This window comes from Gekko japonicus, unplaced genomic scaffold (assembly GCF_001447785.1).
Source record: "Gekko japonicus isolate JY-2015 unplaced genomic scaffold, Gekko_japonicus_V1.1 scaffold501, whole genome shotgun sequence".
Lineage (NCBI taxonomy): Eukaryota > Metazoa > Chordata > Lepidosauria > Squamata > Gekkonidae > Gekko > Gekko japonicus.
Window position 1 is genome coordinate 1,409,015 of NW_015175985.1, and position 22,532 is coordinate 1,431,546.

At 41.3% G+C, this 22,532-nt stretch overlaps 1 protein-coding gene across 2 annotated transcripts in view; it reads right to left on the reverse strand.

Moving 5' to 3' along the window:
- Positions 1 to 17,598, reverse strand: part of MAP2K4 (mitogen-activated protein kinase kinase 4) — a 146,173-nt gene extending 128,575 nt beyond the window's left edge. Inside the window, exons 1-2 of one of the 2 annotated variants that reach the window (XM_015426302.1) lie at positions 17,463 to 17,598; positions 725 to 757 (exon numbers count right to left, since the gene is read on the reverse strand). In XM_015426302.1, the coding sequence (XP_015281788.1) occupies positions 725 to 757; positions 17,463 to 17,550 (121 nt within the window). In that variant the 5' untranslated portion in view covers positions 17,551 to 17,598. The remainder of the gene's footprint in view (positions 1 to 724; positions 758 to 17,462) is intronic. The other variant, XM_015426303.1, reaches the window with a different exon arrangement.
- Positions 17,599 to 22,532: the final 4,934 nt, after the last annotated feature.

The window sequence follows — 22,532 nt, forward strand, 5'->3', positions numbered from 1 at the left end:
TTTATTTGCAGCACTGAAAAGTCACTGCAAATCAAAATAGATAATACTGGCACAGAGAGACCAATACTAAAGGCAGTTTTGTATGCAATTAAATATCTAGAAAGGGAACTTTAAAGTTCTGAAATCCAGGTGCCCTTTGATATAGTCACTTTGGGTTTTATATCAAACAGCTTAAGTTCAACATTATCTTAAGCTGTTACCTCTCAGCCAAAGAATTCCACTATATTTTGACAAAAAGCAAAAAAATAAATAAATCTGCAAATCCACCAAAATAAATGGATTATTTATCTATAGAGTCAGTTTAGAGCCAACGTGATATAGTGTTTAAGAGTGTCGGACTAGTATCTGGGAGACCAAGGTTTAAATTCCTACTTGCACCATGGAAGCTCAATGGGTGACCTTGGACCAGTCATACTCTCTGATCTTAACCTACCCTCACAGGGACAGTGTGAGGATAAAGTGGGAGAGAAGAATAATGTAAGCCACTCTGGGTCCCCTTTGGGGAGAAAGGTGGGGAATAAATGAATTAAATACATAAATGCCCATAGTAAATATACCCAAGGCATATTCATGTATCACATTTTGAAAGCAAAATGAAAAATGGAAGCTCTGCCCATGTATGAATGCACAGCTAATCAGTAAGCTCAACAATGGACACATTCCCCATACCAAGAATGATATACAAACAAAAAAACAGCAGAATACTATAAAACATATAGCTTACTTTGTGCTTTTTCACAGAAGTTTATCTGAAAGCCTAAAGCAAAAAAGATAAGTTCTAGTTCATTTACTGGAAATCACAGATTTGCACAACCTTTAAAAATCACATTTAAAGTTGATTTTAAAAACTGAAATACTGGATAAATGGTTTTACATAGGCAGGATTTCAGCTTGCAGTATAAGAAGAGGTTTCCAATAAACTCAGCTTTCTCGACAATATCTAGGACCCTGTAGAAAAGTGCTGCAATGTCCAGAATACCAACAAAGGAAAAGATGTATGTCCAAATCAGGTCAACTACTGATGTTAAATATTAGTTTGCTGCTAATCTAAAAACAATATGTTGAGAACAAATGGTGATATTGCTAATTATGGTCTCATATGGTCCTTTCTGTGGTAAAAAGACATGTTTTCTATGTCAAAAAACCCCAACTGAAAACAGATTATCAGGCTCCAACTCCCTGGGCTCTTTGCCCTGCAGCATCCTTTTCAGCATAGGCATTTGGGATGTTTCAGCCAATAAAAAGAAGGGAGCCTAAGACTCACCCAAAGCCCTCTTCTGCACAGCCCTTCTTCCCTAGCAACAGGAGAGGAGCTTGACTTGTCTTTCTTGGCTTGCCTTGGGCCTGTCTTTTAAAGGAAGAGGTTGGGACAGGTCAGCCTTGGGCTCACCCACTGCCCTAAGGGAGAAGAGGCTTCGCTGCGAGTTGGTTGCAGAAAGGACTGGTCCTCTTCAGGGCCCACCCTCCCCCTGGTCCCTGCCCTCCCCCTGTGCCTTAGGAGGCTGTTCCCCTGACTGGCTTAGGCCTAGGAGGGCCAGAGAAATGGCCCACAACAGCTGTGGGCCAGTGGGTGCAACCTGCTCATAGCACCAGTCTTTCACCGGGCTGGGTGACAAGTGCGGCTTGCTCTGGGAGTCTTGCAGTTATGCCTCCAATTCTGCTGGCCTCCCAGCTCTTTCTTCACCCCTTCAATCAGGGCTCAGGTGCCAGAGGAACTGGAAGTGCTCCTGAACTTTGGAGGGGCTATTATTAACCAGCTGGACGGTCCTGGAAGAGCCAGTAAGTGCAGGAGCAGGGAGACTTCCCTAGTTTAGATCTGAATTTTAAAGGATGGGCACTGAATGCTAGGGGATGAGCAGTTCATAATTGTACCTAATTCAGATTTATTGTTAATATTGTCCAAACTATAGGACTTCAAATTTACAAGACAACTATAGACAGACAATATGACTATGACTTAATTTGCATAATACAAATTATGCAAATTAAACTACTGTTGCCTAGTTCACTTATTTTGAATTATTGACTCCACTTCTGATAGCTGTGGGGACGAGCAAGTTACTATGGCACTCAACTACGTTCCCACTAAAAGCCATGTTTTGCCATTCTCTGGCTTACAAGATTTTTCATTAGCAATGCTTGCACATTTTAAAGCATACCTTCCCCTTTATTTAAAAATAAGCTGAAAATTCCATGATGAATCTGTGCCTAACACTAAATTACCTGCTTCCAACAGAATAATAGAGAAATACATAATAGAGAAATAGAGAATACATAAAGTCCTCTTCATATCACTTCATATTGTGTAAACTTGATTTTACAAAATTTATAACGTTTGCCATTTACAGTGGAATTGCTATGGATGACCCAGTACTCCACAGGACTCTAGGATACTTGAACCCATGAATCCAGTTCTATCTCTTGTTCCACTTGACCACACTAGTTCTAAAGGATACCACCTAACCAAGTGGTTATTAGAGGCATATTAAACCTTGTGCAAACTCATAAATATAAAAATATGAATGGTATAAACAGTAAGTAGGCTTTAATGCTACTCCACAGGACCTCAGCCTTCATCATCAAATTGCCTGGAAGAGATCTAACACTAGACATACTCCAGCATATTCTGTTTCCAAGAGAGTTCAGCTCAATGTCTCTGGAAAGCTCAAAGACAGAACCGTGATGAACCAGGCTGTCTTGTTTAACCTCAGCATCCAATAATCAGAACTACACTGCCTTTAATTATGGAATTTCAATTGAGCTTGTCACAGCTAGTATTCAAGAATAGGCCTGTCTTCCATTATTATTTGTGATGCAGAGTTTGTCAAAGATAAGGTCCAGTTGGCCAAGAATACTTTGATTCAGACTGTCCTGACTTCTAACCCAGTGACAGCATTGCCTGTATTAACTGACTACTCTGTTCTAATTGTTGCTAGAGTATTTTTAGATGAAAATTGTGTTTCGCTAAACCCCACTCCTTCTCCACCTTGCCCTTCTCTTGCACAACAAAGATCATATAGGTTGTAACTTGGAAACAGGGGGGGAAATACATATTCTCTTCCAGCTAGATATCTGGTGAAGGGAGCTTTGCCTCTCAAAATCTCATACCCTGAAAATGTTGTTGGTCTCTAAGGTGCTACTGGACTCAAACCAAGCTGTTGTACTGCAGACCAACATGGCAACTCTCTGAAACTATTTTCTTCCAGGTGCCTGATAAACTTTCCTGAGAACAGGCCATTGGCCACTTACTGTGAAGGATCCTTCTCCTCTGAGGAAAGGAAAACATTAATGGGTGATTCCCACCATCCAATCAGGGAGGCAGGAACAAATTCTTCTCACTTCCTGTCTCCAGTGTGGGAGTCACCCATCTCTTCAGTTCTGGTAACTCCAAAAGCAGTCATTCCACCCTTAGCTCCAATGACTAAACAGGTAACTTGAACATTAACCAGAAACAGAAAACAATTAACAGGTAAATATAGGAGAAAGCTGTTGAGACAGAAATAAACCCCATGAAACCACCCTAGATAGATGATAACTTTGGGAGAGACAAGATGTTCTCCTTTGCTCAGAGGAGAAAGACCCTTCATGGTAAGTGGCCAATGGCCCGTTCTCCCTCAGAAGCTGAGGACGTCTTGATGGGACTTCCCAAAGCCGTGTCCCTACTTTCTGGGTGGCAGTCATCATCGGCATCTAGGATATACTGAAATACTCTATGGCCAAATGCTGTCAGCCGAGTTGCAGATATTTAATTTGTAATGCTTTATAAATGTAGAGTGACATTATCCCAAAAACAGTTTCACAGAGCCAGAGTACAAAGAACAGGAAAACCTAACACATCTGTGAAAACGACCCTATATGAAACTGAAATGAAGATCCATATGTAGTATGGATCCCCTGAGGATTTTAAATATGTTGTTTTGGATCTTGTAAGACCTCATAGGTTTAATCATAATAATTTGGAGAATATTTTGTTGCAATGTGAAATGTATTGGATTTTCCGTCTAAACACCATTCACCAAATGGACTTAATTGACTGGAGCTGCTACTTGTAAATACTGTTATGGATTCGTGTTTGGTTCCTTTAATTTTTCTGCACCTGTGTGTAGTTAATGGTCTGGGCATCTTATTTAAGCTTCCTAGCCTTTCCCTGTTTTGAGGTGTGTTTTTGAGCTTGTTTACATTGTTGCAGTACATTTCCCTGATTCCAGTTTTGAAGCTCTGCATCCTCCACATAGATGGTATGTATGTTTTTCTAACTTAAGTAATGTGTTCATTGGAATTTGTATTTACTATAGGTTTGTTCCCTACAGTTGTCTTTCTGAGACTAGTGTCCTCTTAAGAACTATACGTCACCCCAGACGGGAGGTTGGTAATTGTTTTACATTTCTTATCTAAGTTGCCTTGTCTTTTACTACATAGAGGCACAGCTTCTGAGCTCTGTGTGAAGCTCTGCATCCTCTTTAATGGGTCTGAGTTACTTTAAACAGGTAGCTGGTAAACCAAGTATTTGCCTTGTTTTTTTACTCATATCTTGTATGTTCTTGAGTGCTATATGTAGTATATCTTATAGTGCTACTCCATTTGAAATTGGATTACCCACAGGGAAAGAGTTTGTATTCCCTAGCTGAGGAGAATTGGTGTTTATATGTCCAAAAATTTTAATTACATATTTATACTGTATATTTTCCATATTGACTGAGATTTTTTCAGTTTATTTTGTGAGGCTTAAGAAAATATTCTGATGAAGAGAGTATTAATAGCCGGAAACCTCTTCAATAAATTGGACTTTAGAATTTAGAAGCCTTGTAACCCTATCGCCAAGCAAGTTTATAAACATAGAGACCATGTGGTAGCGTTGCATACCTCTTTGACAGAGGCATGTTTAGCAAAGGCCACATTGGCTGCAGCACTCCATACAGAGTGTGCTGTGATTCCAATTGGGATGACTAACTTAAGAGTCTTATATGCCTCTACAATACAAGCCTTTATATTACTGCTGATGGCTGACCTAGACATTTTTCCTCCTACATTTGGTGGGGAAATATTTATGAACAACAAGTCTGTTTTCCTATTATGTTCAGTTCTACATAAGTAGGTTTTAAATGTTCTCCTCACATCTAAGGTAGGCCACCTCTTTTCCCTCAGATGTTCAGGATTAAGGCAAAAGGATGGGAGGGAAATTTCCTGTAACCTTCAGTGCAAATGTTGGATGAGTTCTCAAGACCACTTTATCTTTGTGGAAAATACATAATTCCGCTTTGATTGAAAGTGTACTTACCTCAAGGAGAAAACACGCCTGTTAGAGCACAAATCTCGGTTAAAACATAAGTGTCAGGATGCTCCCCTCATCCGACATTTTGCAGAGAAAGGACATAGTCCGAAAGATTTGTGGTGCTAGAGGTGGTCTGCCCTAAACCATACAGTATAATGGATATGCAGAAGATTTTATTACGTAGGGAAGCCTATGGGATATTTAGATTAAATATGTGTCAACCAGCGGGGCTTAATATCTCATTAGATCTGGCTTGTTTTCTGTGACAGTGCAGGGGAGTCTTTAATGTTATGTAGGTTTCTTGTAATGTAAGTTTCCTTTAAATGGGTCTGTATCTACTGACTTACTTGAGTTTGCACCAATCTACATGGCTTGATTGTCTGATCATTATCAGGACTGTATGTACCTTTAACAAGTTCATTTATAAGGGTAAGAATGGGTTGTACCTGTTAAGGCTTGGTTTGCCCACGTTTGTGAAAAATTGGAAAATTAGTGGATAGGAGCACGTTTCTCCTTGAGGGTAAGAATATTGAGCAATATAGTTTTTATTGATTGTTATAAAGATTCTGTAACTATTATAAACATTTATTGTCATAATGAATAATAACAACTTTATTGTAGAAATTGATGGAAAAGCATGGAACCCTTTTTTGTATGTATGAACTTTAATGAATTTTTGAATATATTGGCTTTTGGTATATTGTCTTAATATGAATATAACTTTGTAAATGTATTTTATGAAGGCGTATTGATGTTTTGATAACGTTCTTTACGAAACGGAAGGTCTACTCCGGAGAATTTTGTCACGTCTGAAACAGAAGGAGAATTTTGTATCATATCCTTATAATATTATATCCTTGTGATTCTTAGTGTTCTATTGTTATAATACAAGCATTGTTTGCACAGTTTGCAGTTTTTTTCATTGTACTAGTCATACATACAACCCCCTATCTTTGATGTGCATCTAAGAGAATGTCAGGGCATCTGTTCCTTCAGCATTGTGGTGATAAAACCTGAAGAACCTTTTCAGCTGGTGGTTCATTGGTGAGACAAACAGATCCAACAGGGGTCTGCTGAAATCTTTTTTGAGGGACTCTCCCACCTGAATGGTCTGTCTGCTCAAACAATCCACTTGGATGTTTGCAGGTCCCTTTATGGGTTTCGCTCTTATGGAGGCCGGATTTGCAGGCTTCTTTGTGAAGTGTTGATAACCTGAAACCTCCTTGTTAATTTAGGTATGTTTTGGCTGCTGTGTTATCGGTTCGAATCAGAACGTGGCAATCGATTATCTGAGGACCAAAGTGGATGAGGGCGAGGTGGATTGTGTGCAGATCTAGAAGGCTGATAGGCAATAAACTGGATTTGGTTTTTCTGTTGATGGGAAAGGAAGATTGCAGAATGTAAGCTGGATGGTAACTAGAAGTGGTACTTAGAAGCTAGAAGCTATTTTCCTACCTACCTTTGTTGGATTATAAATCTGGAAAACACTGGATACTCTCCTACCTACCTTTGTTGGATAATAAATCTGGAAAACATTGGTTGTTTTCCCACCTACCTTTGTTGGATTATTTTATTTTTGTTCTTGCTTTATAAGTATTATTATTACTGGAAAACTGATTTTGATCTGTTAGACTTTGTTGGATTTTACCTGGTTGGAATATAAAAGAAGTTTGGATTTCTTTTATTATTTTTCATCTGCCATTGGTTTTGGATTTGCCTTTCTTTTCTATTTACGCTTGGAATATATTGGGAGCTAATTAAACTGGAACTGGGATTTAGCTGTGATCTGGAAAACTGTAAAGAGACCTGAAAGAGAAACCTGATGCGCTTGGGCTACTGAAGAGAAACAGAAATGATTAAAGAGGCCTGTAATCTGTCCATTTCTTTCTCTTTGTTTGTTTGTGTGTGTATTAAAAGGTGCTTAGAGATTTTTTTTATATGATGAATGTTAGATTTAAAGTGTTTTAAACCAGTAGAATAATTTAAGTGAAAATTTGTGGGGGGTCTGGATTGGAAGACACTTATTATACTGAGTTTAATTTATGGTTTGATATTGGCTCTTGATATTTTAATATTGAACCTGGTAAGACAGAAAATAAGGGGGAGGGGCAAATAGTAAAGATCCTGGGTGATTAAATGTATAACAGAAAAAAAACTTTTTAAAAGCCGGGAATATGAGTAAGCCAGCTAAGAAAAATACTCCCCCAACATCTACAGCATCTTCGCCTACTACACAAACTAAACTACTGGGAAATGTGCTGGCACTGGAATCTCTGAGACTTTAAAAATAATATGCAAGTTATATTTCAAACCAGCCTGAGCCAAACAAGACTGATATACAAACTAAATTTCATGCAAGTTTAAGCCAGGTGCAGAATGACCTGCAAGACAGACTACAATCGGGCCTAAACCAGGTACAGACAGCCTTAGTACAAGTCACAGACCAAATGAAAAACTTAAACACTGAGATTGGAGATGTAAAAGTTAAAATGGCTGATCTTAACAAACAACTAATAGAAAATAAGAAGGAAATAACAGTAGTGGCACAACAAGCCAAGAAAGCTGAAGCAGCATCATTGAGGATGGACAGGTTAGATACACAGCAGAAGAAGGCCCTGGACTCTATGATTCAATCGAAAATGGATAGAGCTGCTTATGTACTGAGATTTCAGAATGTACCTGAACAAAAAGGAGAAGAGCTAATCAGAGTTATGGCAGAAGGACTGATGGACTTCATGGAAGTTGAATATGAAGAAATTGAGAGTGAGATTGACTTTTTATATAGGAAAGTACATGTGAAATTTACTAAGAAGACGGTCAGAAATCGTGCGTGAAAAGAAGCACAGAATAATACTCTTAAAATACAAGACAAGGAAATAAAGATTGTAAGAGAAATTCCCTTGAAAATAAGACAAAGATGTAGATATTGTATATTTGCAAGAAACCACATTAGACATAAAGATGAACATTATTTGATTAATAAGCATTATTTGATTAATAAGAAGTTATTCACCACTTCAGACAATGTAAAGAAAAGACGAATAGCTGTATATATATCAGAAAAATTAAAACCTCTTTTGATATTTTCATCAGAAAATGGAAGACTTATGCTACTTGAAATAGATATTAGAGACTATATGCCAATAAAGGCTTGTCTTGTGTGTGATATTAGAGACAAGAAAACCTTATTGATATATGCACGAAATGAATCACAGGGCAAATTTTTTGAAATGATGAAGGAAACTATAACAAAATATGACGACATGGATATTTGTATAATTGGAGATTTTAACTCTGCTTTTGATCAAGACCTAGACAGGAGTACCATCAAGAAGATTAAACCCTCCAAAGGTTTACTTCCAAGATCTTTTCTAGAATTGGCTGAGGACTACAAACTGATTGATGTTTGGAGAATTAGAAACCCAACTGGAAAAGACTATACTTTTTATTCTGACATGTATAAATCTTGGTCCAGAACGGATATGTGTTAAATGTGTTAAATTAACAGTGTTAAATGTTAAATTGTAAATGTTTTAACTGTATATGAATCTTGGCACATTGTGCCAGGCAATGTGAGCCACCCTGAGCCCACTTATTTAATAAATAAATAAATAATACAGTGTCCTACTTGTATACTTTGTTCTACTGATATATGGCAATAAAGGCTGACTTGACTTGACTACTGCATAAATTAGTTTGCTCCAGAGCTATCCTTCCTGAGCCACGACAAAAATGTTCGAGCCGGAGGCTAAAAAAAAGGTGAGCTAGTTCACACTAACACTAACTCAGTTTAGAGCAGGGGTGGCCAAACTGTGGCTCTTTCACACATATTGTGCGGCTCCTGGCAGGGCAGCTGGGAAAGCGAAGGGAAGGCATGCTTCCCCAATCAGTCTTTCCTTCCCCAGCCAGTATTCTTTCCACCTTTCTTTCTCTTTTTCTCTCTCTTTTTCTCTCTCTTTTCCTTCCTTCCCCCTCCCTCACTACCCCATCTATTTGCTTTGTTTCTCTCTCTTTCCACCTCTTTCATTCTTTCTTTTCACCTCTCTCTCTCTCTCTCTGACAAATAGATATCATTGGACAAATAAATATCATTATCAATATCTGTTTTACCCCTTTTGTTTTTATTTTTGGCAGTCTCATTCAATGTTAATAAAAACATGTGTGTAATATTTGTCTTGTGGCTCTCAGACATCTGACGTTTATTCTATGTGGCTCTAACATTAAGCAAGTTTGGCCACTCCTGGCTTAGAGGGAGCACAGTTGTAAGCCACTTTGAGAGAGGGCAGGGTATAAATATTTAAACAAAGTAATAAAAAAGGATAAAGAAATTAGCTAAGATTCTGAGATGGTCAAAATTTTACCATCTGAGCCATTCAGATGTTCTCAACAATGTTAACCTGAAACTTCAGCTAGGTTAAACAGCAGGGGGGGGCGTTTTTAAAAATTAACATGTTCTAGCAGACATCTAGTATGCTATCTTGCATCAAAATAAGTCACCAGAACAGAGTCCTGATATGTTCCTAAGCATTGGGCTGGAACTACAGAATGTTTTCACAGATAGAGGGATTTCCATTCACAGAGTGTGACATTCTCCCCCCCCCAACACACACACACACACCAGCCCAAAATGCCCCAACATATTATTCCAAGGGGGTTGCCTGTCCTCTGCCTGTAGCATTTCAGGGGGCATTTGGGGCTGCAATGGAAGGGGAGAAAATCATGAAGAAGAGGAGGAGATTGGATTTATACCCCGCCCTTCACTCGGCGTCTCAGAGCAGCTTACAAACTCCTTTCCCTTCCCGGGGGCTGAGAGTGCTCTTTCAAGAACTGCGCTTTCAAGGACAGCCCTTTCCCGAACTATGGCTTACCCAAGATCATCCAGCAGCTGCAAGTGGAGGAGTGGGGAATCAAACCCGGTTCTCCCAGATTAGAGTCCACACACTTAACCACTACACCAAATCCTTCCATCTGCAGAAACACTACACTGGATCTAAGCCATTATATTATCTTTAGCCTAAGAAAGCATAAAAACATTTTCCAAGTGAAGTACTATAGCACCACGCAACCATATTCAGCTCAGAAAAGAATGTAGTCCATTCCATCAATCAATATACAAAGACTAGTCCTGACCTGGATAGCCTAGGCAAGCCGGATCTCATCAGATTTCGGAAGCTAAGCAAGGCCGACTCTGGGAAGTACTTGGAATACCAGAGGTGGGACACAGAGGCAGGCTAATCAAGCCACTTCGCTGAAAAACATTCGAGCCCTCAGTAGGGGTCACCAGAAGTGAACCATGACTTCCAAGCAAGCACACAAACACATGCACACACAAAATGTAAAAAAAGGAAAAACACAAAAACTCATTCCAGTAAGAGCTTACTATAGGTTACTAAACTCTTCATTGGCTTTAAATTAATTAGTAACATCAAATGCTATGATCTCTATTTATCTACCTCTGTTTCACAATAAATTCTATAAAATTCATATGTTGCAGACGCCAATGAAAACATAAATGGTGAGTAAAGTAGAATAAATCTTATGTGTCGCGATCCATCTCTGTATCTAGGGCAGAAAAGACATCCCAAGTATGCAGACTTCCCCCATTCACATCAGTGATAGACGCAACTTCTCCTAAGCAACAGGATGTCCCCTTAGAACATAAGAGATGCCAATGTTGGATCAGGCCAAAGGCCCATCCAGTCCAACACTCTGCATCACACAGTGGCCAGAAATACCAGTGCCATCAGGAGGTCCACCAGTGGGGCCAGGACATTAGAAGCCCTCCCTCTAAGCATGCAGTGGGCCTCATGTATACCTCACACATGGATGAATACTGAATAACGAATGCCTTATAAAACTTAATCAGTTAACAACAGGTTTTCACAAGCGAGGTTTCTGTATACAATACATCTGAAGCAGCCTTCTGAAAAAGAGGCAAAAATGTACCCCTTCTTTTATTCATAGAATGTTTCTTGGAAACCCTAGCAGAAATAATTACAACTAAAGAAACAAACGAAAGTAAAAACTTTACTCACTGCATAGCACTAGTTCAACTCTGTGAGAGCCCACCTAAAACACTAGTCAGACTGGTAGACAACAAACAGCCAGGTAAGAGGAATGTCTTCCTTGAAGAGATGTTTAAGATGTAGATTGCTTACTAATATAACAAAGTCTAAGAATTAGACTGACCATACTAGTCATACCTCATCAAACTTTTTCCAGGTTAAACACAATAACTCAATTATTGCTACACTACACTTCCAAGTTCTGTATAATAAATAATAGTCTGTGACAAAACTGTTTATATAAAACTTGCAGCAGAAAAAATCGGCTACTGTCATTATGTGATCAAGAATACCAAGAGTGTGAAGAAATACCAAGCACTGCAACTGTTCTGTTGCCTCTTTCCATCTAGCGCAAAATCAGGAGGAAGCCTATATAAATTTATCAGTAAAGTATATATTTGCCCTAAAAAGGTAAAGGTTCCCTTGCTCGAACGACAGTTGAATCCGACTCTAGGGTTGCGGTGCTCATCTCCGTTTCAAAGACATTTCCATGGTCATGTGGCCAGCATGACTAAACACCAAGGTGCACGGAACGCTGTTACCTTCCCACTGAAGTGGTACATATTTATCTACTTGCAATTTCTTGCTTTCGAACTGCTAGGTTGGCAGGAGCTGAAACTAGAGACGGGAGCTCACTCCGTCATGCGGCACACTCGGGTCTCGAACTGCTGAACTACCGACCTTCCACAGCCTGCAGTTCAGCGTCTTAACCACTTGAGCCACCGCATTTGCCCTACACAGTTGTTGTTCCTGTTTGGTCCTTGCATGATGCATCTCTTAAATATCTTCATTGTGCTACATGTTAATTTAGTGCCCACCCTCTACCTATATGCATGGACTAGTAACTTCCTTTTCATTGTATCTGAAGAATGTGCATGCACACAAAAGCTTATACCTTGAATAGAACTTTGTTGGTCTTAAAGGTGCTACTGGATGCAAACTTCGTTCTACACTTCTCCTAAAATAGTCGCAGACTAGATTTCAAGGCCAACTCAGATTTAAAGCTCAGTAACACTATGCTGGTGTTTGTGCATACCTGGGTTGCCTTAAACATAACAAAATCTCTTTACAGGATACATTTCCATGTGGGAATTTATGTGTGTGTGTCTCAGTGTTAATGTGCAACTGACATAGATGCTATCACACAAACTCATTAATTTTTTTGCAAGTACATATGAGATACATTTGCAAAGAAGAAGCAATTTCCCAGCATATCAGCATATGAAGCCGCTTTGAGTCAGATCACTAGTCCATTTACTGCAGTAGTGCCTGCTAAAAGGCTCTCTCAGGTTCCAAATACAGCCGGTGGTTAGAATATCAGACTCTGGGAGACCCAGGTTCAAAATCCCCACTCTGCCATGAAAGTTCGCTGGTTACCTTGGTCCATTCACGCACACTCAGCCTAACCTACCTCACAGAGGGGTAACTTCTCTCAAATGAGGGGGCTTCTGAAGAAGAAACTGAAAGGAAAGGTAAAGGTAAAGGTTCCCTTGCTCGAAAGCCAGCCAAATCCGACTCTAGGGTTGCGGTGCTCATCTCCGTTTCAAAGCCGAAGAGCCAGCGCTGTCCGAAGACGTTTCCGTGGTCATGTGGCCAGCATGACTAAACACCAAGGCGCACGGAACGCTGTTACCTTCCCACCGAAGTGGTACCTATTTATCTACTTGCAATTTCTTGCTTTCAAACTGCTAGGTTGGCAGGAGCTGGAACTAGAGACAGGAGCTCACCCCATCTTGCGGCACCCGGGTCTTGAACTGCTGAACTACTGACCTTCCACAGCCTGCAGTTCAGCGTCTTAACCACTTGAGCCACCACACCATCCCGAAAGGAAAGGTAAGGAGGCTCAAATCCCTTTGGGAAGCTTGGAGACTATTTAAAACTAAAATACTGGAAACTCAGATAAAATGTATACTGCAGATTATGAAAGGTACGAATAGGTATTAAAAAGGTCTGCATGGTTAACAAATAAAGTAATAGAAGCAGTGACAGGTAAGAAGGATTCCTTTAAGGCAGAAGGCTAGTCCAAGTGAGGTAAATAAAAGGGAGCACAGGGTTTGACAAATGCAAGTCGGTGATCAGACAGGCAAAAAGGGAGTATGAGGAACACATTGCAAAAAAATAAAGACCAACAATAAAAATCTCTTCAAATACTTTAGAAGCAGAAAACCAGCCAGGGAGGCAGTAAGGCCCTTGGATGACCAAGGGGGGGAAAGGATTATTTAAGGATGATAGGGAAATGGCAGAGAAGCTCGATGCATTTTTTGCCCAGAACCGCCAATTTCAGGAGGGGTGTCAAAAGACCTGAGTTGGATTGAGGTGACGAGAGAGGAGGTCCTACGACTGATGAACAAATGAAAAACTGACAAATCATCAGACCTAGATGGCATACATTCAAGAGTTCTGAAATAACTCAAATGTGAAGTTGTGGATCTCCTGACAAAAATATGCAACCTATCATTAAAATTTGCCTCCGTTCCCAAGGACTGGAAGGTAGCTAATGTAACACCCATCTTTAAAAAAAAGTTTCAGAGGAGATCCAAGAAATTACAGGCTGGTCAGTCTAACATCGATACCGGGTAAGGTGGTGGAATCCATTATTAAAGATAGAATTAGTAGGCACATTGATGAACAAAAGCTATTGAGGAAGAATCAGCATGGATTCTATAAGGGAAGATCTTGTTTCACTAACCTTTTAGATTCAGGCACCTTTAAAGGTGCCACTGGACTCAAAATTTGTTTTAACCTTATAGAGTTCTTTCAGGGGGTGAACAAATGTGAACAAGGGTGACCCAGCAGATGTTGTTTACCTAGACTTCCAGAATGCTTTTGATAAAAGTTCCCCATCAAAGGCTCCTAAGTAAACTCAGCAGTCATGGAATAAGAGGACAAGTCCTCTTGTGGATTAAAAACTGGTTAATTAACAGGAAACAGAGAGAGTGTAAATGGGCAGTTTTCAGAGTGGAAGGTGTAAGCAGTGGGATATTGCAGGGCTTGGTACTAGGTCCGGTGCTTTTTAACTTGTTCATTAATGATTTGGAGTTGGGGATAATCAGTGAACTGGCTAAGTTTGCAGATGACACTAAGTTGGTTAGGGCAGTGAGAACCATGGAAGACTGTGAGGTGCTCCAGAGGTATGTTGAGGCTGGGAGAGTGAGCATCAAGTTGGGAAATGAGGTTCAGTGTGGGCAACTGCAAAGTAATGCACATTGGAGCCAAAAATCCTAACTATAAATATACGTTGATGGGGTTCAAACTGGCAGTAACTGACAAGGAGAGAGATATTGCTGGGGATTATTAGGAAGGGGGTTGAAAGCAAATCAGCCAGTATCATAATGCCCCTATTAAATCAATGGCGCGGCTTCATTTGAAATACCATGTACAGTTCTGGTCACTGTACATCAAAAAGGATACTATAGCATTGGAAAAGGTGAAGAAACAGGCAAATAACATTATTAAGGTGATGGAACACATTCCCTATAAAGAAAGGTAAAAGAGATTAGGGCTCTTTAGCTTGGAGAAACGATAGAGGTTTACAAAATTATGCATGGGATAGAGAAGGTCAAGAAAGAATTTTTTTGGATGGGAGACCTCCAGAGAATACCAGGGCTGGGAGAACAGAGGCAGGTTATCAAGCCACTTCTCTGAATGTCCTCCAGCCCCAGTAGGAGTCACCAGAGGTCGCCATGACTTCCAGGCACGGGCACACACATACATGCAAAAATACCAAAAAAGAGAGAGAGATATAAGTACTTTTCTCCCTTTCTCACAATACAAGAACTTGTGGGCACTCAATGAAATTAATGTGCAGAAGGTTTAGAACAGATAAAAGGAAGGACTTCTTCACCCAAAGAGTAATTTACACGTGGAATTCATAGCCACAGGAACTGGTGGTAGCTACAAGCCCAAACAGCTTCAAGAAGGTACTGGATAAACATATGGAGCAGAGGTTCATGAGTGGCTATTAGCAACAACGTATAAATAGAACACTATGTCACAGGCAGCGATGCTCTGCAGTCTTGGTGCTTGGAGGACAACAGTGGAAGGGCTTCAGGAATTCTGGCCCTGCTAGTAGACCTCCTGATGGCACCTGGGTTTTGGCCACCGTGACACAGAATGTTGGACTGGATGGGCCACTGGCCTGATCCAACATGGCTTCTCTTATGTTTTTGTTTACTTCATTTATATCCCACCTTTCTCCACCATGGGGAGTTCTCCTCCATTTTAACCTCACAGCAATCTTGTAAAGTAGGTTAGACTGAGAGAATGCGTGATTGGCCCAAGGTAACCCAGCAAGCTTCTGTGGCAGACTACGGATTTGTATCTGTGCCTCCCAGATCCTAGTTCAACATTGTAACCACTACACCTCACTGGTTGTTGTGAGGATAAAATGGAGGAGAGGAGATCAGTGAAAGCTGCTTCTGGTCCCTGCTGGTGGGAAAACCAAGGCATAAATGAAGAAATAAACTAACACCTCCCAGCCCTGCAGCCTGAGATTCTGGAAACGCTGGTAAACTGAAAACCACACAGCAGGTTTAATAATATATTGTTCCAAAGTTGCAGTGCCAACACTAAGAACACCCTGCTCTATGGTCTAGCAGTGATAATTGATAGTGTTGGGGATATATTGTCAAAGGTCAAAGCAATGACACCCATCATGAGAAAGACGGCTGGAATTAAATAAATAGATTATTCATTGGTCTCCAACAGCACCATTCCCAATGACATCTTCTTTCCACCCATCATGAGAAAGGGCTGAAATTAAATAAATATATTATTCATTGGTCTCCAACAGCACCATTCCTAGTTTTAATACTACAAGTCTAATCCCTGTTTCATTGTACTAAATACACTGCTAATTTTTAATTTCCAGGTGCGCCTGCAGAAAATACAGTAATGAACATTTTTCAGTCATTACCTAATACAGACAGACTAGCCTATAGAAAGAGAGGCTTTGACTGGTAACAAACTGGCATATAAAAAGAAAGGATTTGACTGGTATGCTTAGGGCCATGTAGTGGCAAATGTACATTTGCTCCTCATAAATACCTTCTCCACATGAACTCAAAGACCCCGACAAAAGGACCTCCCACACTCCACATGATAACATGCATCAACTCACATGAACTCTGCTGTACTCTCTTAATACATAAATGTTCTTAGGGATAATAGACCTAGTCCCTCCATGGAAAGAGGAGGCAACTATTTCTCATGCATTTACACTACCTACATTATCCTCTAACTCACAGCTTCAGAAAGAAACCTCATATGTAATCTACACACAGGCACACATTCAGATTCATATCCAGCATGATTTACCCCACCCACCCAGGAAATTTGTTCATGGTAAAATACATCTGCAACACTTTGCACCCCAATACATACATTCTTTCTCACATATACCTGTAAGTCAACTCATATGATACCCTGGAGGATGCCCAACCTGTTCTATCTTTGCACTCACATTTCTTGTGCTTTACGTATTAATTCTTCTTTTCTCAAGTGATCACACCCTGATGATTATCCTCCCTGCACCCTGTCCTGTACTTACATCCCAAGATGACTCCCCAACCTCCTCTCTTCTCACACCCGGAAATTACCCACACATTAGTCTCTCTGAAGGCTCTTTCTCCCATACCTTTCTCCAACTCATCCCACTGGAGCCTGATGTGTGTTCAAACATACATATGGATACACAATGTACCCCCCCAACCCGCATGCACATTTCTTTCACTCTCCTATTATTGTCGCCCAGCCCCTCCTCCCACTCCAGTCTGCATGCTGGAGTCTCTGTACCCACGAAGCTGTCTCTCCTTCGTCTCGCATTCCCACGTACACATCCGCCCATGGATTTCGCACACACAGTATATAAGGCTATTCGGGTAAAATCGGGTTTTCCCGTAATGCACTCAAGCCGGCAGGACCCGACCGCCTCCATGTCCCCGAGGCGCGCTCAAAGCCTATCATCCTTGGGAGAGGCCTGGTCCTTCTTTGCCCAGCTCGGGCGCTCGCTCTCCCTGCAGTCAGGCGGGCGGCTCGACTAAGAAGGCAGGGGGTCGAAGCGCGGCCTAGAGCCTCTAAGGGGCCGTTCCAGGCCCGGTTGCCACTCCTGAGGCGCGCTCCCTTACCCTGCATGCTGCTTACTGCCGTGTGCGCCGACTGGGACCCGCCGCCAGGGCCGGAGCCAGAGCCGGGACCGAGGCTGGGAGCCGCCATTGTGCAGCGCGCCACTCGCGGAGGGAGGGACGGATGGGTGGGTGGACGGACGGCGGGCGGGCAGGAGGGAGGGAGGGAGGGAGGCTGCAATGCAGCAGGAGTAGCACAGCGGACCGACCCCGTCCCGCCCGCGGCTCCTCGCTCGCTCCCGCCTCAGCCAGCTGACGGGGCACACAGAGCGCCGACTCGGGACAACAGGCTCCAGCCTCTCTGCGCCCGACAGACCCAAAGCCCCCCCCAGTTCCCCAAAGCTGATGGGGCTCCGCTCCTCTCTGTCGTTCCCTCCCACTATCACGTAAAGATAACCCCTCCCCGGCAGCTGGGGAACTGATGATGCCTCTGGCTTCTTTGCCCAGAAACGCAAGCAGGGCGGGATTGGAGGAAGGTTGTCCTCGGCCTCCAGTCTGCCAAAGTTTTTCCCCACCACAGCACTGGTTCGCTAAGGGGAAAAGGAACCTTAGAAAGAGCCAGGGGGATACTTGGCTTATAGACGCCAAGTTATCCAGTCCCTGGAATGTGGTACCTTAGGCGTGTGATCCTGCACGGCTAAGGCGTCTGCTCTATAAGGATGAGGAAGGGTATAGCAGACCGGTAGTGAGGGTGGTGCAAAAAGGGACCGTGCCCCAGCAGTCATTTGTCATGCCCCTCCAATCAGGAGGGAGAGGTTGCTGTGCAAGCTGTCACCAGTCTTTCAAGGGTAAATTCTGTTATGTAAAGAAAAAGGATGCAGCTGAGTTTAAAAGGTATCGATCTTGCCATGCATCTTCGGTGTATGGATTCTCTCTGCAATTGGCTAGAACAGAATTAGCAGTTAGCAGGACTGAAGAGTCTTGATTTTAAAAGCCTGCAGATATATATAAAAGGCAAGCTATGCTGGTGACAACTCACCTACTCTCCTATTGGCCACTGGGGAAGCTGCCTTGGTGTCTTATTGGCCTGTCCCACCAGATCCTCCATTCTTACACCCCCACTTTTGATGTGTTGCACCTTAGGAGTTGTAGTTCTTAGCTGGCCTTACTGCAACCATAGCAAAGGGAATTAGAACTACAACTCCCAAGCTGGTAGTCCCAAGAGGCCGTGGGGCATTAGCAGCAAGTCAGTTAAACTGTTAATCAGTTAAAGTGTTAAACAGGAAGCAGCTTTGGAATTGAAATGGGGGGGGAGGGAAGGCCTGGACATCTCTCTGAATTACAATTGCTCTCCAGACTAGAGATCAGTCCCCATAGAGAAAACGGTTGCTTTGGAGGGTGAGCTCTATGTCATTATACCTCATTGATGTCCTTCAACAAACCTGGCCCTTCCCTTAGTATTGCCAAATGGCTGCTTTGGACAGTGGATTCTATGGCATTATACCCTGCTGAGGTGCCTCCCCACCCCAAGCTCTGCCCTCCCCAGGTTCTAACCCTCAAAACTACAGGTATTTCCCAACCCAGAGTTGGCAACCCTGTAACTGGCTACAGAACTGCTTTCCAGACCCTTGAAAACCAGAAATCATGACATAGGAGGAGGTGCTTTTCGATCTTAGCTGCCACTGCATAGGGAACCATACCTGTTACCATGCTGCTGTCCTCTCATACTACCAACTTGAATAGTCTAGTTGGGCCAAGAGACCTTAATGGAAAATCCATTCCACATTTTCTTTGCAACTCTTCTTGTACTGTAATGTATTTCAATGGAGTCCATGCAAGTCAATTGGCATTCTTATACCATGTCTTGTTAAAATTCAGAGTTGAGCAGTTTGAAAGTGTGTGTTATCTGTTATTTCTTATTTGTTAGAGTAGTCAGTAGTTCTATCTTTGTAATAAACCTGAAACATTTTTGTATGATATACCTGTCATGATCTGGGCTATACAAGCAAGGCCTGGCAGGCCTAGGGAGCCTGTGTAGCAGTGGGAGAAGGCTAGGCCTACAACTCCCAGAAGTCCTTGAGAGGTTTTGGCACCAATTTTAGCCAATCACAGGAAAAGGGGGCTGGTACAGAAGAAGAGTTGTTCTTTCTTCCAAGAGAGCAGGACCAGAAGGAAGGCTGCTGCTGGGAGAGACCCTCACCCTGAGAGAGAGGGTGAGTAAACTCAGGCCCAACTGAGACAGTGGACTAGGGACTGTGAGTCTGGTCGCGTTAGGTCATTTGGTTTCTTTTCCCTTCACCCACTTACTGTTATTGTTCTTGCACCTTGTTTATTTCCCATATTTGACTGACCTGTAAAATAAACGTTTTATTTGTTGTTTACTCTGCCTGGTCCTCACGCCTATTATTCGGCCAAATAAGGGAGGTCTGAAGGTCTTGGGAGGGTGCTCTGGGCCTTCTCAAGGGATCTTAAATCCAGAGTGGTGGCAGCGTCAGGTGACACCCCACCTTTGCCGTGACAACACCACTTGTCTTTATTATTTAGAAGAATAAGCATGGCAATTTTGTGCAGACATACTATGGGCTGCTCTCCACTGTGTTTTTTTTATTATTATTTTGAGAATTATTAAGGGTACAGAAAGGAAAAGGGGTATTGGAGAATTTAAAAAAAAATAATTATATAAATGTATTTACATTGATCAATGACATTCTCATTTTTTTTATAATGCATTACACCAAGATATAATAAGCTTCATTTCACAGCTTCTCTTTTACAATTGTAACATAACAATAGAGTCACCCACCATCATGAACCAAGGGAGTGCAAAGAACCATTAGATAAAGATAGCAATTGTTAAGGCCTATTCCAACTATCCATCGTATATATAAAAGCTTATCTCTCCACTGTGCTAAGATGCCCCATTAACAAAAAATATGCACCCTGATCAAAAAAACTATTGGGTATGGCCCTGGCTTGCCTCCCTCTATTCTCCCCTTTCCTCCACTGCCTCACCAGGCACTCACCTGGATCCTCTTTCTAGAGCTTGTTGTATTTCTCCCCACAATGGGCCTTACTCCTAGTGTTGGAATTAAAACAGAGAGAGATATTAAGAAATGAGGGGATAAAAATCATGTTGTCGCAAACTCAGAACAAATAAAAGTAAAAGGTAGAACAGAACAGTCCTGTAGAATTCTTATTGCTGGGGAAATTATTTTCGACAGAACAAGAAACAAATAATAAGGGATTTAGGCCCAGATGTAAGTGAGCACAAGTCTTCTTTCATTTATATCTGCTACCTCTCAGGAATCTTATTCACAGCGGAGGATTGTGGTGTTTACTCTGTAGATGGAAAGCTTCTGGGAAAGGATCCCTTACCTGTGGGCAGCTCAGGGATCATGCCACTGTTGCTCGACCCTATGTATGTTCACTTAGAAAAGAATCCTACTCATAACTTGATCCTATGCATTTTATTCACTTTATTTATAGGCTCCTTTTCTCACTGAGACACAAAACTGATTTGATCTTATGCATTTTATTCACTTTATTTATAGTCTCCTTTTCTCACTGAGACTCAAAACTGATTATCCAGTGTAAGTCAATGCAATCAGTCAGATGAGACATCTAATAAACAATGCAATAAGATGAGGGTTACGACAATTTGGTATTACTAAGGTAGAAAGCAATGCTCTAAGAGCAGGATAATACACACAGCAAACAAAGTATATAACATACAGTTAATATAGCTCAGTCATGTTCCTTTTATACAAGCTCCTCCCTGAACCATTCCATTATATAGTGCTATTACCTTTATAAAATGCCTTTTTGAACCATTCTATTTTACATAGTTTGCAGAATGACCAAAGCTCTCCTGACTTCCTCAGGAAGGCCATTGGACAAGATGGAGCCACAACAGAAAATGCATGTGTATGGGCAATTGCTGATCTTACATTTTTGTTGTGTGGGTGATATTACCCATTAGAAGCCTTGAGCTAGTGATTTAGTCTGTCTTCAATTTATGCATCATTTTAAAAAGTTTTTATAACTGTGATGTGCATACTGGGAATCTCATTTGGTTTAATAATGAATCGTGTAAGAAAATTGACAGGTTTATAAGGAGAACCCAACAGTTGCTAAATTTTAAGCATAGCACTGCAACAGAGACTTAAGAGTTTTTAGAGAAGTAAACCAAATTATTCTCCAGACCTATGTACATAAAATCAAAAATTCAGCTTGTTTCCCCAAAAACAAAAGGAATGCCTAGGCAGGTTCTAGCTACAGATGGTATGACAGGCGTTCTTGGTATGAAAGCTGGGTTTTTTTTAAAGATATTTTGTATTTTAAATTTTATATAGGGTACAGAAAAAAACAAAAGGTGTGAGGAGGAGAAAAATAAACATAAGGCAATTTTACAAATATTCAAGGCAATATAAATATAAATGAATTAATAAATCTAGTTAAATTGTTATAACATTACCAGTAACACTGTTTCCCTAAAAAAATTATCCGCTATTCTCAGTCTGAAAAGAACTATGAAGAAAATAGTGAAAACAAACATTTTATATCAATTAAAATTGCCAGAAAACCATTTAAAATTATTTATAACAACAAGGAACTAACAAATATAAAACATTCCAAATAACTGATAAAAATCATATTATGCAGAATTGGTAACCATTGATTAATTGAATAATCAAAACATAATACTCATAGAATCATAGAGTTGGAAGGGGCCTCTAGGATCATTTAGTCCAACCCCCTGCACAATACAGGAAATTCATAACTACCTCCCCTCACACACCCTGTGCACCCTGTGACAGCTGTTCCATGCCCAGAAGATGACAAAAAACCTCCAAGATCTCCAGGTCAGTTTTCTTCCTGACCCCAAAGTGGCAACCAGGATTTCCCTGGAGATGTAAGAAAGGACCACAAGAACTAAGCACTGATGAAGCCCTTCCTTCCCTCTCTGTCATGATCTGCCTAAGTTCACAGAATCAGCATTGCTGTCAGATGGCCATCTAAGCCTCTGTTTGAAAACCTCCAAAGAAGGAGAGCCCACCACCTCCCGAGGAAGCCTGTTCCACTGAGGAACCACTTTAACTGTCAGGAAGTTCTTCTTCTTCTTTCCCCCCCCCC